This window comes from Neolamprologus multifasciatus, chromosome 2, assembly GCF_963576455.1.
Source record: "Neolamprologus multifasciatus chromosome 2, fNeoMul1.2, whole genome shotgun sequence".
Lineage (NCBI taxonomy): Eukaryota > Metazoa > Chordata > Actinopteri > Cichliformes > Cichlidae > Neolamprologus > Neolamprologus multifasciatus.
The window spans coordinates 14096926-14113998 of record NC_140440.1 but is presented as its reverse complement, the minus strand read 5'-3'; the positions used below and the strand labels follow the sequence as shown (position 1 = coordinate 14113998).

General features: G+C 44.4%; 1 protein-coding gene across 4 annotated transcripts; it reads right to left on the bottom strand.

The window, feature by feature from the left end:
• Positions 1-1937: 1937 nt before the first annotated feature.
• immt (inner membrane protein, mitochondrial (mitofilin)) lies at positions 1938-16738 on the bottom strand. Of its 4 annotated transcripts, none has more exons than XM_085181862.1 (15): positions 16566-16738; positions 14918-14985; positions 14490-14676; positions 14075-14201; positions 12296-12316; positions 11931-12023; positions 9568-9705; positions 9304-9437; positions 7829-7932; positions 7409-7544; positions 6635-6764; positions 5430-5653; positions 5207-5338; positions 3211-3340; positions 1938-2951 (listed from the first exon to the last, which is right to left on the bottom strand). In XM_085181862.1, exons 1-15 carry the CDS (start codon positions 16605-16607, stop codon positions 2344-2346), a joined length of 2274 nt encoding a protein of 757 aa, XP_085037988.1. In that variant the 5' UTR covers positions 16608-16738; the 3' UTR covers positions 1938-2343. The 4 variants fall into 4 exon arrangements, with proteins under 4 accessions (XP_085037988.1, XP_085037978.1, XP_085037996.1 ...); XM_085181852.1 differs by having other exon boundaries at positions 14490-14679; positions 16566-16737; XM_085181870.1 differs by lacking the exon at positions 12296-12316 and having other exon boundaries at positions 14490-14679; positions 16566-16737.
• Positions 16739-17073: the final 335 nt, after the last annotated feature.

Here is a 17073-nt window from a genome sequence, read left to right as displayed (position 1 = left end):
AACGTTTGTTTCTTGAAGCACAAAGTTTCTGTGGCAGTGAGCAACGACCAAAAGGCCACGTAAGGGAATTTTGTGTTATTTCCAACTCGCCGCCATGTTTCTAGCCTACGTCACAGCGTCACGTGTGCTTTTTACATCCAACACAAAAACTGCAGTCGTGGTGCTTTGATTGTACTCAGAACTCGGAAATTCTGCTTTCTGAATATGAAGATGTTTTAATACCAGACTGCAGATGAGCTGCATACAGGGCTGGACTGGGACAAAAAAACCCACCAAATCCGGTCGTTGGTACTTCCTGGCTTGTGTAGCCACTAAGTAACAAAAGCTCAACACTGCCCCCTAGCATCCTGGAGCACTTCTGTTGTGTTTTGTATGTTTTTTGGAGTTTGTACGTGATTTGTCTGTAGGGGCCACCGTAAATATAGTTTTATTTATTCACTCCACATAAAATGTAATAAATAAATCATATAATACAAAAACCAACTATTTACATTTCAACTTTTAACTATTTAAATTTTCAGCTTTTTCCTTTTAAAGAAATTTAAAGTGAAACAACACAAAACACTGCAAACCACAACACAATTAAATATAAATTAAAATATGAAAACAAAAAGAAGATGCACATTCTCTGTCATATGGGCCTGTATGAATAAACTTTCTGAATCCTTTATCATCTGCAACTGAAAATAGTTGTGGATGATTACTATACCTTTCTAATGTGACGTTGTTGTCCCTGCCTCTCTCTCTCTCTCTCCCGCTCTGTTCCTGTGCTACTGAGTGTAACTACCGCCCCTCCCCCCTCACAAGGCTCGTGTGCGGAGTGAAGCGGGAAATGTGTGTGTGTGTGTGTGTGTGTGTGTGTGTGTGTGTGTGTGTGTGTGTGTGTGAGTGTGAGAGAGAGAGAGAGAGAGAGAGAGAGAGAGAGAGAGAGAGAGAGAGAGAGAGCGAGAGAGGGAGAGAGAGCGAGAGAGAGAGAGAGAGAGAGAGAGAGAGAGAGAGAGAGAGGGAGAGAGAGAGCGAGAGAGGGAGAGAGAGAGAGAGAGCGAGAGAGAGGGAGAGAGAGAGAGAGAGCGAGAGAGAGAGGGAGAGAGAGCGAGAGAGCGAGAGAGCGAGAGAGAGAGAGAGAGCGAGAGAGAGAGCGAGAGAGAGAGAGAGAGAGAGAGAACAATAACAGTTCACTTCAAAGAGTCGGCTCTAAGAGCCACTTCGTTGGCGACCGACACATCACTACTTTGCAGTGCCTTTTGGTGCAGCTGGAGAACCACACACAGATGCAGTCAGCACACTTTCAATGGAGCAATGGTAGGAGATGATCAGCAGCTCCTTCTTCAGGTCCATATTTCAGAAAATGGAGACACTGTTGGGCCTTCTTTAAAACCTCAGAGGACTTTGAGCTCCATTTCTCTGAGTGTGTGTCTATGTGCACACCCAGGAACTTGAACTCTTTCCACGCACTCCCCGTTGATGCCGATAGGCTGCAGCTCAGACTTCCTCCTCCTGAAGTTGAGTGTGGCTTTGTTCTCAAGTTATCACACCATTGAAAAAGCACCAATGGCCAAAAAAAGAAAATTAAACTTTGAAAGGCCCCTGAAATCCTGGAGACATGTTGCTCAACACCACTTATAAAGTTACTACTAAGGGTTGTCTGCAGCACAGCAGGCAGTGCAGGTCTCGACCCCTGCTCCAGGCTACATGCCAAATACACTTGAGCTGTGTGTGGAGAGAGAAAGCACCTATGCAGGAAACTCCTGGAAAAAGGTGTTTGGAGTGCTCAGGTAGAAACTGCACCACCATAATGAAAGTCTCGCCTTCATTATTAGATGTAAAATCTACCGTGGTGGAGCACAGAGGTAAACCGTATCCATGCAAACGTCTTCATGAGAGCTCTCATTTGAACCGTAGTCCCTACGACAAGAACAAAGAAATGAAACACAGCGTTTTCTTTTTGTCAGGATTTATTTAACATGTGCAGTATTCACAAATATCCAACTGTGATTCGTAGGATGACGGTTCCATAACACACGGGCTGGAGATAAATAGCTGGGCCAAACCTGCAGTCTGAATGGACAAGACTAAGCTAAGAAGTGCATTGAATGGATCATAAATAATTGGCCACAGTGAATTAGTGCTTTCAGAGGAATACATTTATGTGGTTCAGGTAACTGAGAAACCATCTTTTTGTGCTGCAGACTGCTGATGCTTCCCTGCACAAAGGATTCAGGCTGAAGCTTCTCCTGAGCCACTTCTCCAGCTACACTCGGAAACTTTGATACTTCTTGGAAAAAAAGACTTTTAGCAGATTTTTTCCTTTTTCCCTTAACGGTTGAGGGTTACTGTGGCAACCTACGGCGCCTGTGTGGTGCCCAAACCCACAGCATTTGCGTAAGCTGACAGCAAATTCACTACTTGTCTAGTTTCCAGTGTGAGTCTGGCTTCAATAAGCCAGTCCTCCACCACTCTCCTGGCCTCTCCTCTCAGCTGGTTCACCAGTTTAGCTGCTAACTCCAGGTCCCCGTGCTCTAAGCAGTAGCTCGCATATGACAGAAGCTTGAAAGGATCTAAATCCTCAGAGCTCAGCTGGCTAGGTGGAGCTTCCTGCCTCTTCTCAAACAGCAGTGCAGCTTGAAGGTAGGACAAGAAATACTGATACAAGGAGTTACGAGATTCATCGATGAGAGCGACGCGGCGGGCCAGCGATCGCAAGGAGTTGAAACGGGCACGCAGAGAGGCCTCGCTGTACACGCCGCGCTGCAGGGATTTCTCTGGAAGAGCCGACGCCAGCGCCAAGGCAAAGTCGTTGTCCTGGCAGCTGTCACGAACAGCCTGAGCGGCGTTCTCCAGAGGCACAGTGGGCACGTCGGCTTCAGCAGTCTTCAGGGAGTAACTGAGAGCCTCCACAGAGAGCCACAGCTGGTGGGCCTTACGAGCCTCGTCCTCTGCTACCACGTGGCCTGAAAAGACAAAGAGCTTTACATGACCGAGTGGAAAAGTCTGTGTGCACGTGGACATCCAGGCCCTTTGCACACCACAACCTGACTTTTATTATTACAGGAAACAAATGATCCAACTATTCCAACACATCACATGACCAACATTCATCGACACACATCATCATTCCTACATATTCCTCTACAGCACTCCAGACAACAACCTCCCCGACCAATCACTCAGTGCTATTTCTTTGCTTTTTTGGATGCGTGTGTCTCTTACTGTCTATAGCTTCTTCCACGCCCTTCAGTCTTGCGTACGCTGTGTTCATGTCCAAAGTGAAGTTGTCGAGCTGTTCCTGGGTCAGCTGACGGTAGCGAGTCTCCTGTTCCAGCATCTTACTGCTCAGTACCTGAACACAACCAAAGCAAAGCTCTGAAGGGCTGAAGGATGAAATGAACACAGCGTGCAACTCGCAGGAACAGAGTATGCTGCAGAAGCCCGACTCGTCTCAGGTGTCTTGGCCACGCCCCTTCTACAGGATATTAGTGGGGAAAAAAGCTTAAGATATGGCAAAGCTGTCAGCTTCCTGTATACAGCAGCATGTTTATTTTATCCTACACTACATCACAGACCTGCAACAAAGCAAAGGCCATCGGGGTGAACACAAAACAGTTTAACACTTTTACTGAAGACAAAAGGTTTGAAAATAAAGAAATGATCCAGAGCAGCATCTTTGCTCCAGATGTCAGTAAGCTGTGGTCACAGTAGTGTTGCAGCATGAAGGAAGTAGCCCTTCTTGTAAGTGCCAAGTCCTTTCAAATGCAATTACAATGTTTCTAACAGCTCAACAATATTATTAGGTACAAGAGAAAAGATCAGTTTACTCAGAAATGAAGAACGATGCGAGAACAGAGATGGGAGCACGTTCAGATTACAGTTACTGTAATCTGATTACTTTTTTCAGGTAACGAGTAAAGTAAGGGATTACTATCGCAAAAACGGTAATTAGATTACCGTTACTTTCCCATAGGAACGCTGCGTTACAGCTGTGTGCAGATCAACAATGGATCATATATCGAGTGCAGAGAGAGTATGAGCGTGCAGCGTTTAAAGCGTGGAAGTACTGACCTTACTTTGAGTTTGATTCCATAAAAAAAAAAGTGACAAAAACATTAGTGTCTGTTGTGCGTGGGAAGAAAACTTCTTTTTACAGCGGAAAAAACCCCTAAACTTCCGAGCAAACACCGAGTAGCTACGACGTAATGGGAAACTCACAGAGAAACTCGCGGATTCTTCCACTGACCGCTGCACACCTGCACCAGGGTAAACCTCCGCCTACCCCACTCCTGCTTTACAGGTGAAAATAGAGCAACAGGACCGCTAGTCTTTGACTTTATTTATTTTCTGCTGTGTTTTACTTGCATCTATTTGAAAGACTGAGTGTAAACACAAAAAATATTTATTTTATGAGCTGGAATGTGCAGAAAATAGGTTTAAATGTTAAACTAATTTCTTCCAGTCAGAGAATGTTGCAGATAATTTAATGTTTGCTTGATGCATAAAGTTAAAAGATTAAAACTAATAAAACAAGTTTTAAAAAGAGACTTTTCCATTTGATTACATTTTGTATGATGATTATGCAGAAAAAGTAGAATTGGGCTGAAAGATCTATTTATCACCTATTCAGGTTGTAAATCCTGTTTTTAAAAAGTAACTAAGTAACTAAGTAACTAATTACTTTTGAAAATAAGTAATCAGTAAAGTAGCGGGATTACTTTTTTGGGGAAGTAATCAGTAATTAGTTACTGATTACTTTTTTCAAGTAACTTGACCAACACTGTGCGAGAAACACGTGAGGAGAAACAAAGAGGGTTTTCAACCAAATACATTCATTACAACTCAAACGTGAGGTGAAACAGAGTTTGGATTCTTTGTATTAATAATAGTTTATGGCAACAAGGACATAAAGAGCTTTTACTTTGAGACACAGTTCAAACATCATCTTCTTGACTGTTTTTACTTTTAGCATTTTGTGCCACTGTTAACATCTATTAGCAAACTTTACTCTCCTGCAGGATGTTTGTCAGACAGCTGTTACCAGTGCAACCTGGTTTTATGGATTAAGTAACTTAACCAAACAGACCACGTTTTATATATTTTGTGTTTACTCTGGTTGCTATGACGCTCCAAACCTGGCACTCAGTGCTCAAAACTCAAAGCCACTGATGTCCTGTAAGTACTCATTTTGATGTGTAAGCAGACTCTGAGAGATCACCTGCTCAGCCTCAGCTTTCAGCTCGTGCTCCTGGACTTTGAGCACATCTTGGACGTGGTCTGTGTGAGCTGCTGCCTGCCGCCGAAGCTGAGTCCTCATCTCTGCCTCCATCACTTCTCTTAACTCAGCCAGCTGCGTGCACACAGAGGAAATCATGACACGTTTTAGATTCGCTCACATTAACTGAAAAATCAGAGCAATCTAAAGATATTTGTTCCTGCACCTTCCTCTCCTGGTCCAGCCGGGCCTCTTCTTTGACATGTTGCAGGGCAGTGTTGACAGCGCTGTCCAGAGCTTTCTGGTCCTCCAGTTTCTGTTGTTCCAACGCTGCATCAATGTGGATCTTCTCTCTGACCTTCTGCTCAGCCAGCTCTCGGTTCAACTGGTCAATGCGGCGATGTGCATGGGCGATCAGAGCGTTGAGGTCGTCTGTGGACAGTTTACCAGCTAACACACAAAAACAAGTTATCCTTGAAAACAGCAGCACATAGTTTTGAATGTATGACAGTAACTAAGAGTTACGGTGACCTGCAAGAACGTGAGGTTTTGACTGTAAATTTCAAAAACCCCGCGAACGTTCAGACGGTGGATTCAGAGCCAGCAAACGTTAGCTAACAAAAGACGCACAAAGCTTAAACAACATATTAGATCATGATTCGATTCTATTTGACGTGCCCGTCACAAATGATACAGGTTATCACTGATGTTATTAGTACTGAAACACTAATCATATGTTACTGCAGCCACAGACACTGAACGTCGCTCTAAAACCTCAACATCAGCATAGAAACCTAAATATTGCTCCTCATTAGAGGGGAAACGTCACATTCTTTCACTGTACTGTCATCTATGTCAGCAACATAATGAGTGTCCTAATGCATGCTTAATAATCTGGGTAAGTAAATCCCAGAAAGCTGATCCTGTTCTTCAGGACATGCTCTCTTTATTATCATACGAGCTGGGAGAAGGTGAAGGCATGAAAGAAAGCTCCAGCCACATAATAACATGGATGAACTGAGGCTACAGTACACGACTAACAACACTGGGAGGAACAGATGCATTGTGCTGATGTTAGAGACCTGGCTTTATTCATCCATCCCAGACACCAGCTATGGAGCTAGCAGGCTACACCGTAACATCTCTGTGGTCAGAGGCCTGAGGCTGCACATGCACGTCGACCATCTGGGAATCGAGCAGGTGCTTAAAGGTACATCTGTCACGAGCTTACAATGCTGTGATTGCAGCCAACTCTCTGTGGATCGTACTCATGGCCATTCATCACTACACATGACAGTTTCCATATTAACACTTATGAAACTGACCTCAGGCCCATCGTTAGTCCGATTAGCGACCAATGAAAACACAACGTCCAGCTGAACAAATCAAATCAAACTTTGTGTGTGTTTGAGTGTGCATGCATGCTCTTACTGAGCCCTTTCCAGTTGGCCTGGATCTCTGGAGTGAGACTGCTGACTTCCCTTTGAAACTGTCGTTTGGCTTCGTTAACCAGTTCACTGTACTGGGAGACGATCTTAGCCTCTGACTCTGCAGACTGAACCTTTGGTTGGTAACATTTGTTACCAGAAGAATAGAGATGTGAATAGAAAAGGACGAGTTAATAATCATGACAGTGGTGAAGATAACACAGCAACACGTTAACTGCACATAGTGCTGCTCACTAGAGTTTAATAGGTCATACACATGCTCAGAGGCTGTGGGCAAAATGATAATCATATTTCTGATGACAGAGAAAAAACATTTTATCAATACTCGCAGCTCGCAGGCAGCAACATTTGTAAGGAAATGAGGAAAATCAAAGGCATTTTGTATCCTTGTTTTAAAATAAGTGTATCTACTGAAACAAGGCGCTGATGCAGTGCAAAGTAGTGATGCAGTATTATATCCAGTCATATCTCAGCATAGAAGGAGCCTACGTAGAGCTCCCATCACATGGACTGGAGCTGCAAATATAGCTGCTGGGTTGAGTCACCTCCTTTTACAAAGTACTGTGCTTTGATGCTAAGGTAGCTCTTATGTTTGGTACTGGCCAACGGAGGCTAACGTGCTGCCGTCACTTTCAGACAGTTTACAGTTGAGAGGTGCAAATGTGAACTCGAGCCTCAGAAAGGAAGCAAACAGGTCACTTTAAGAGTAATCGACTGTAGTCGTACATAATGCACCAAAAAAGAAAACAAACTTTACCTTCATGACCATTTTGTCCAAGTCCACAACCATGTTATGGAGATTCTCCTCTGCTGCTAAAACCAGCGGGCGAACAGAGGATATCTTCAGCCCTTTGGACTCGTCAATCACTGACCTGAGACTGTCCAAGGACTCGCTGCGAGGAAAGAGATGTGCTGATAAGGAAGACTGCCAAAATAACTGAATTAGGCTGAGATGCACTCATCACACCCCTGAAAGCTGAGTGATTCTTACATGTTTCAGATTAACTTTGTGCCACACTGGTCATCAGAATTAAAGAAACACTTTTACTCTAAGCAGAAAAAAATCACATTTAAAGAAAGCTTGAAAATCATAAATGTTCTAAGTGGAAAAGAAGGAGAATTCCTCTTCACACACATTCAAGTTTGTAATAAGTATGTTTGTGTGTGTTTGTGTTACTTTGCTTTCGACAGAGCAGCTCTGGCATCGTTCAAAGCCGTGGTTCGATCAGCAAGAGCAGCTTCCAGGTCCTTCCACTGGTTTGACTTCTCGTCAGGAAGAACCTAAGTTTAAGAAGAACTTCAATAACTGCAAAACAGCGACGCTTCCCATTCAGTGTGCCGTGGCTTAAACATTACTAATACTACTTACTTGTTGGTACACCATCTATCTTAACCAAATCCCACAGCTTTTCCATTAACATTGAAAATTCTCCCACCCTTCCCTCCCCTCAGGTTAAGAGTTTGGGTGTCATACTTGATAATACTCTTTCATTCCAGTCTCACATTAATTACATAACCCGGTCTGCTTACTTCCACTTACGTAATATTAACCGACTCCGCCCCTTCCTTCCTCCCCATGCTGCTGCCGTCCTTGTCCATAGTCTTATTACATCCCGTATTGATTACTGTAATTCCCTCCTATTTGGTCTCCCTAAAAGGTCCCTTCATAAACTCCAACTTCTTCAACATTCTGCAGTTCGGATCATAACTCTACTCCGTCAAGAGCCCATATTACCCCAGTTCTTCAGCAGCTTCACTGGTTGCCCGTAGAAACCAGGATAAACTTTAAAATCTTACTTCTTACATACAAATGTATCCATAAATCTGCTCCTTCATATTTGTGTGACCTGCTCCATATCAACACCGTCTCCCGCCCTCTCAGATCATCATCTGCTGTTCCATCCTCGCGCACACGCAGCTCCACCCTCAGCTGTAGTAACACTGAACAATACTTGACTGGCATCAGATTCTATTTAGCAGTTATTATAAATGTGACCAGCGCACATGTTACCATTAGTCATTTAATGTAAGGTAATCCTATTACTTTGTTACTCTATTGAAGTAGGTATGTGTACTTTACTTGAGTATTTAACATTATTACATGTTAAATACTCAACAGTTACAGAAACCAAACAGACTAAACCAGAGCTGTGAAACACTAAAGAGCTGTGCCCAGAGATTCTACTGTACTCTACTGAAAACAATCTGAACATCACAGGCTTCCTTCAGCCACACCAGCACACTGTCACTCTCCCTCCAGCCTGCGGCCTTTGGCTCAGATTCAGTCCATCACAGATGGTCCATTTACAAAAATACTGACGCGTCCCCTCAGCTCCCAGCAGACTGACCTACTGTATGAAAACCCCGGGGGACTTCCTTCTCGAGTTAACTCATTCACCTCAGAACAAAGACTAAGTTCAAGGACTCAAACCCGTCGCAGGTTTTCAGTAGATGGACCTACGGTATCCAACGTCGCCTTCAGGCTGAGGGGTAAAAAAGGCCCTAAAGGGCATGGTGGCCTGTTTTGGTTTTCCAAAAGTACAATCACTGATTTGTACTTCATATTACATTTGGAGTACCAGCTGAGCACAGCCCCCATTTGCTGGGGGTATTAAAACATAAACGTTGGCACATGCCTTCCTTGCTGTTTACCTCTGCTTCCATAGCCTCCTTCAGTTTGTCGGTGTGCTGCATGATAGCCTGCAGGGCTGCTTCTTGCGCTCCTATGGCCTGCAGAGTAGCTTTGGCTGAGCTCGCCAGTGAGTCTTCAAGACTGGCTGATACGGCTGTAAAGCAGTCACACAGGAAGACGGAGACGATACATTTACTGTCTATGAAATTACACACGTCATTATTCACGTGGTCAGTATGCAACGACGTCACTCTTTGTGCGTTTGTGTGCTGTTGTCATCCTACATGCTGAAATATCCTGTTCCTCCTGTTCTTGTTGAGCAAGTCGAGCAGCCACTTCTTCTACTGGACGCTCTTTCATTGGTTCTGTGGGTGCAGGATGGACCGCTGTCGCCTCCTTGTGTTCATGGCACTCGTTGCACTCTTCGAGAACACACAAAAACACACAAACACAGACCTAAAACAACCCCAGTAATCCTCGAGACTGCTGGACTTTCAGCCATGAAAGAACATGAAGTGCTATTATTGTATGTTCACACCACAAATGAAGTTTTTGCAAAATCTTTGCAAATGTAGATGCCTCAGTGACGTGCACGTTAAAAACATTTCAACTTTGGTGCAGATTTGCTTCATATTCTGTCTCCGGCATTAAATGAAAACTACCATAACTACTTACTCAACCTGGACTATTGCACAAGTTAACTAGTCTCCATCCATGTTTCACACAACATGGAGAACTCACGGAGACCAGCAGGTCAAACCTTCTTGTTGTGAGGTGAAAATGCTAATCGCTACCATCATCCTGACCAACATAATAATCATATGTGCTGCATTTTGCAATGACTGTTATTTTGTTTGTTTCAACATTATGAATTTAATCGTGAACGTCAACAGATGCACAACAGAAAGCATCCTCTATTGTGGAAGCATGTATACTGTAAACAGAATTGGTCCTAGCACTGAACCCTGTGGAACTCCATAATTAACCTCAGTGTGTGAAGAGGACTCTCCATTTACATGCACAAACTGGAGTCTATTAGATAGATATGATACAAACCACTGCAGCGCAGTACCTGTAATACCTACAGCATGTTCTAATCGCTCTAATAGGATATTATGGTCAACAGTATCGAATGCTGCACTAAGGTCAAGAAGGACAAGCACAGAGATGAGTCCACTGTCAGAGGCCATAAGAAGATCATTTGTAACCTTCACTAAAGCTGTTTCTGTGCTGTGATGAAATCTGAAACCTGACTGAAACTCTTCAAATAAACCATTCCTCTGCAGATGATCTGTTAGCTGTTTGACAACTACTCTTTCAGGGATGTTTGATATGAAAGGAAGGTTGGAGATTGGCCTATAATTAGCTAAGACTGCTGGGTCTAGAGATGGCTTTTTGAGTAAAGGTTTAACTGCAGCCACCTTGAAGGCCTGTGGTACATAGCCGATTATTAGAGATAGGTTGATCATATATAAGATCGAAGAATTAATCAATGGCAGGACTTCTTTGAGCAGTTTTGTAGGAATGGGGTCTAAAAGACACGTTGATGGTTTGGAGGAAGTAATTATTGAAGTTAACTCAGAAAGATCGATTGGAGAAAAAGAGTCTAACTTAACATCAATGAAACTAAGAGTAGCTGTAGATAATATTACATCTGTGGGATGATTATTGGTAATTTTTTCTCTAATGATAAAAATTTTATTTGTGAAGAAGTTCATGAAGTCATCACTAGTTAACGTTAAAGGGATGGTTGGCTCAACAGAGCTCTGACTTTTTGTCAGCCTGGCTACAGTGCTGAAGAGAAACCTGGGGTTGTTCTTATTTTCTTCAATCAGTGATGAGTAGTAAGATGTTCTGGCTTTGCGGAGGGCTTTCTTATAAAGCAACAAACTATTTCTCCAGGCTAAATGATGATCCTCTAAATTTCTGACACGCCATTTCCTCTCCAGATTACGAGTCATCTGCTTTAGGGTACGTGTTTGAGAATTATACCACGGGGTCAGGTACTTCTGATTAGAGACCTTAGTTTTCACTGGAGCTACAGTATCCAGAGTCGTACGTAGTGAGGAGGTGAAATTATTAACAAGATAATCGACCTCTGTTGGGGTAGCGTTCAGATAGCTGCTCTGCTCTGTGTTGGTACAGGGCATTGACGATGATAACAGTGGCTGGATTATATTCTTAAACTTAGTTGCAGCGCTTTCAGAAAGACGTCTACTGTGATGAAGTTACAGGTTACATGTATTACAAGAGTCGTTATTACTAAAGGAAGCTGAGGAGTAACTCGACATCTGAGCAGGAAAGTGCAGGAGAGAAAGGTCGGTCGGCTACACACTTTGGATAAAGCACGTAAAGATAACATATCAATATTTAATTCAATTGGCTAAAACACTGCTGTGCTTGGAACAGGAACAGGAAGTGATACTCTACTGCACAGAGCGCCAACACCAAGTCAGAGCTCCACCCACAGGAGAGGATTTAATCGTATATACCATGTGCCCACTGTGGATTTGTCTGTGGTTTAGATACTCGCTCTTCTAAGCTGCCACGCAGAATTTTGCTTTGTGACTGCATAATGACAATAAAGAAGGACATGCAGTGGTTAGCACTGTAGCCTCACAGCAAGGTCCTGTTTCAGTGAAGATACCTTTGACTGCTGCTGCCTCTGTGTCACATGGAGCAGGGACTGATGGGACCTCACTGATGGCTGAGATGATATGAGTCGCCTCTGCTGAGGCCTCTGAATGGGACACAAATACAGAAGGCAAGAGCAGTTCAGGAGCTTCCACGTGTGTCACATGCACAAAACCACTCATACACACAGTAAAGACCATCCATCTACTGGTTTCATCATCACTTCAGCTTCAACTACAGTGAGGTAGTGTTTATGGCAGCATAATGGCTTTAAAGCTATCAAAGATACAATGGCTGCTACGAACTAAGAAGCCTAATGCAGTGCACAATGAAATTTCACACAGGAGCAACAACAGGAGAGTAGAGAAGACAGCTTACCCTGACAGGCTTCTGCTGGGGCTAAACAACAGAGCGCACATTTACAAACATCTCAAAGAAGAACAGGTGGAGCAGCTAACAAAGCACACCGCCCCCCAGAGTGGAGAGTTTGCATCAGCAGATATTAAATGTCGGCTTGGTCTCGTCCCAGAGACGTTTACAAGTGAGGCTGATGTGAATGAACTTGAATTAAAATAATATTAACTTCATAATGTAAATAATGATATTATGGCTGATAATCAGGCTGACTCTGGTGCTGCACGTGAACACGTTCATGAAACAGCTGTTTGGACACCATCACAGTGGATTTTAAATCAAACTGTCAACATGAGACTGACGTGACTTTGTATGACTGACAGCTGTTTTCAGAAAAGATCCATCGCTGCCTTTAATGTAGAATCCACGGACAAAACGCCACCTTTGGTTTTGCAACTGAAAGCGTGCTCTACAAGAGTCAGGTGACCAACTTTATACCATCACAGCTTCCTGGTGCTATTTCAATCAGCAGTTACAATGTCGGCAAAAACCGGTGACCTGGTACAGCACATTCATTTACATACATTATGAGGCGTCTCTAGCTTTTCTTGCACGCTCAGTCGTCCAGGTAAAGAAATGGCAGAAAGGTGATTGTGTTCATGTGGACGCAGCATCTTCAGTGTGTTAAAGCTGGTAAAATGGGTTGGGTTTTCAGCGTAACGCTGGCCTCACTCACTGTACCAACATCACTTTGGAGCGCTTACTGCAAATTCCAGAAAAACAAACCAAATACAAGTCCAACTGGACTTCATCTGTTTCATTTGTAATGGAGTCCTTAATCTCGGGGTCTTGTTCGCGAGTGATGGGAGAAGGGAGCCAGAGATCGACAGACGGATTGGGGCTGCAGCTGCAGTGATGCGGACGCTGCACCGGTCCGTCGTGGTGAAGAGGGAGCTGAGTGTAAAAGCGAAGCTCTCAATTTACCGGTCGATCTACGTCCCTACCCTCACCTATGGCCACGAGCTGTGGGTAGTGACCGAAAGAACGAGATCGCGGATACAAGCGGCGGAAATGAGCTTCCTCCGAAGGGTGGCTGGCCTCTCCCTTAGAGATAGGGTGAGAAGTTCGGCCATCCGGGAGGGGCTCAGAGTAGAGCCGCTGCTGCTCCACATCGAAAGGAGCCAGCTGAGGTGGTTCGGGCATCTGACAAGGATGCCCCCTGGGCGCCTCCTGGGTGAGGTGTTCCAGGCATGTTCCACTGGGAGGAGGCCCCGGGGCAGACCCAGGACACGCTGGAGAGATTATATCTCTCGGCTGGCCTGGGAACGCCTTGGTGTTCCCCCGGACGAGCTGGAGGAGGTGGCTGGGGAGAGGGAGGTCTGGGCCTCTCTGCTTAGGCTGCTGCCCCCGCGACCCGGCCCCGGATAAAGCGGATGAAGATGGATGGATGGGATGGAGTCCTTACAAAATGTGTCTCTGAAAGTGGTTTATCAGATATACAAGTGTCTATAATGAATAACTCAATAATCCAATGCTAGTGTTAGAATCCTTGAAATGAAGCTGTAATCACATCGTGGCTGAGTTCAAACCCACTGTGGTGGTGTTTGTGTACAAATACAACAGCCCCTTCCTGTCACTGCACAGATGCAATGAAACTGTGGGCGCTCCACCCGACTACTGTGAAAGAACTACAACAAAACCGAAATAGAAATAAAGCTGATAAAACTACGCTGTATCAGAGCGCGTGATAAAAGATGGCAACATGAAGCCATGAGTTATGATGACAGTGGGCGGCACACTTACCCTCTAGGCTCTGTGCAGGCTGACTGGGGGCGGGGCTGGAGTCTTTGACTGGACCCTCGGCGCCCTCCTTCTTCGCCGACTTCTTCACTTGTTTTTCTATCATAGAGGGCGGCTGGGCCAACTCCACCTTAACAGCAACCATTTAAATCAAAGCGTACGTTATTACAGTGTGGTTATAAAAATATGTTTATTCTTTCTATACTAATATTTATATTGTATTGTATGGACGTTCATTAGCTGATATTCTGAGTCGAATTTTAACAGACACACACTGGAAAGGTGGAGGTATGGGGGTGGAGGTATGGGCCATTGTAACGTACAGTGAATCCTCCTTAAACCATCAGAGACCAGATACTGACGGTGAAATACAAACAAACTTTGTGTCCTGTAACTGTGACTGGGATGAGCACCGTACCCGTTTCTTTATGGGGAGGCCAGGATCTTGGGCAGCGGGTCCCAAAGCCAAACCCAGCAGCCAATCTGAGTACGGGACGTTCTTCTCAACCGCTGCTCTGAATTTATGGTCCCATTTGGCATAGAGTACGGTCCCTCCAATGCCACCACTTACTGTCAACAAGCCAGTAACAACCACTTTGGAAGCACTACTGAAATGAAAAAGGACAAGCAGACAAGAATGAATGGACAGTCTCACTAACGGCCTTTGAGAAGGGACGCTGCACTCTGTGTGTCCTAGTTCAGCCGACTTGCACATAGTGATCTCAGGATTTTGTTGGCAGGCACAGCACATGTCGCATCTATGTGAGAGGCCCTTAAGAAGACAGCTGAAGCTCATGTGCTAGTCCTAAACAACTCATTAGTGTACTGTGTGTGTTGGTGTGTTACCTGCCCTCTCCTGCGGTGTAGTGCCGACACTGCTGCAGACTGGTAAGAGGGATTCTCCTGTAGTTCTTCTGGAAAGTGGTGAGGAAAGCGTGGCAGTGAAAAGAAATCCACGTCACACAGATCCAGAACGGGCACACATTCACAGCAAGGACAGAGCAACAAATTTCAGTGCAAGCAACAGACTACACAATGTCCTTATTGTCATATAAACGATTGGGGAATTAGGTGCAGAGATGCTGTTCATAAGGTAAAAACAGACTTTGTGCAATTTTAACAAGCCTGAAAATCAGTACTTTGTCTGAACACCTTTACTCTTCAAAACAGCCTGAACACTCTGAGCCATGCTTTGTAATTACATTAAATAGCCTTCAGAAACAGAGGTTTCATTCTCTGTCAGGACGATGCCACGCTGCTTGGGTGGACACGGGTTAGTTTCAGGACAGCTTCATCAACTGAAATTTTCAGTGGGAAGGTGGCAGTCAAGAAACCACAGATTAAGAGGAGAAACAGACAGGGGTGCGGTGTGCCAACATAAACAAGGACTGGACTGAAGCAGCGCAGAGCGCAGTCCCAGGAACAGCTCAGATACTGCGCAGAGCAGCCGAGCTGGAAGGATAGACCGGCCGCAGAGGCGCAGGACTATCCTGACAGGTCGATCACAACCAGATTTCAATTTTAAATTTCATGATATTCACACACGAGCTCGCCCATTTAACTGTAGCGTAAGTAATATATGGATTTTAGTAATAAGTAAGTAATAAGTGTAGCACAGTTTTTCACTTGCTGTTAAATCATAAAAATAATTAATCTATCGTGATTAAATCTAAACAATAATAAGCAAAACTGTTGATTTACCATTTAAAACAGATCAGCAAATGAAGTACAAAGCATGATTTCTGAGCAGGAAACTGCACTCTTATTTTGTAAATACAGATTCAGGTACATGGCAAACAAATCCGAGCTGAGTCCGGTAGAGACGAACATGTTTCCGTGTCAGCTGGAAAGAAGAGCCGAGGCTCAATAAAGCATCTGTGCAACAGTGTGATGCTGTAGACCAGGGATGTCTAACTTATTCCGGTCCACTTTAACAGGTGAAAGCCACTTTTCTGTCACTGTACAGAAGTCTAGCTGCACACTTAATCCCAGAAACAGAACATAAAGTTTTCGAGAGCGCACATCATGCGTTAGTATTTTACGAAGACAACCTGCAGCGTTTGTTCTGATTCATTATAAAGACCAAGTCTACGTGCAAACGCGTTTTAAAGGCTAGTGCCGCTAGTAGCATAAAATACTGCTCCGGTTAGCTGTTATCAAACCTGTGGCCGATAAAAGGTTAAACAGACAAGTTTTGGTTTTTGCCATGATGACCTCTCCGCTCAAACTTAGCCAAACTCGTTAGCTTGGTTATGCTTAAAACGCCATTATCCATCTGTCACCGGAAGAAACCCGGCTAACATTAGCATGCTGCGCTGTTCTCTCTGACAGCTTCCACAACCAACTGCATGGCTTCAAACACAGCGCTCGACAGCACCGAAGAGTTAACAGCCCGAACGAGTACATTCACTGTGGCACCTTGAAGCAGGCTCTGGGTCACTGAATGACAACACGCTAACGTTAGCCCGCGGCTTAGTGCAGGCAGCAGGCTTACCCGGGCGGTAGCATTAGCCCCTCTCAGACACGCTCTCAGCATGGTCGTCTCCTACTTTGGTTTCTGAGTTCGTAAATAAGTCAACCTGCACAGAAACAGATAATTTCTTTGCTGCTCTTCTTCGTCTTCTCACGCACTCTTCTTCTCCTCAGTACTTTGCGTGGATTAAACGTTTGCGTGCACAACAGCGCCCCCTTATGATGTTCCCGTCCTTCTTCCATCTTTTTTGGCACACAAAACCTTCGTCCAAGCTGGATCAGTGACATAAGTCAGACAGATGATCCTTATTTTTCCCAGCGCTCCTAAACTAAACTAAGCAGATTCTCACCAGTGCCGGGCAGTTCTGGTTATCTATACTCTCTAGCATACAACTCTGGTTATGTGTGAGCGCATACAGTATTCCAGTTTAACACACATTTTACACTAATTACTACATCAGCTGTGTGAAGTGTGTCAGAGAGAAACTCTGGTTTCAAAGTCACTATTTAAATCAATGATGGACCAAGTT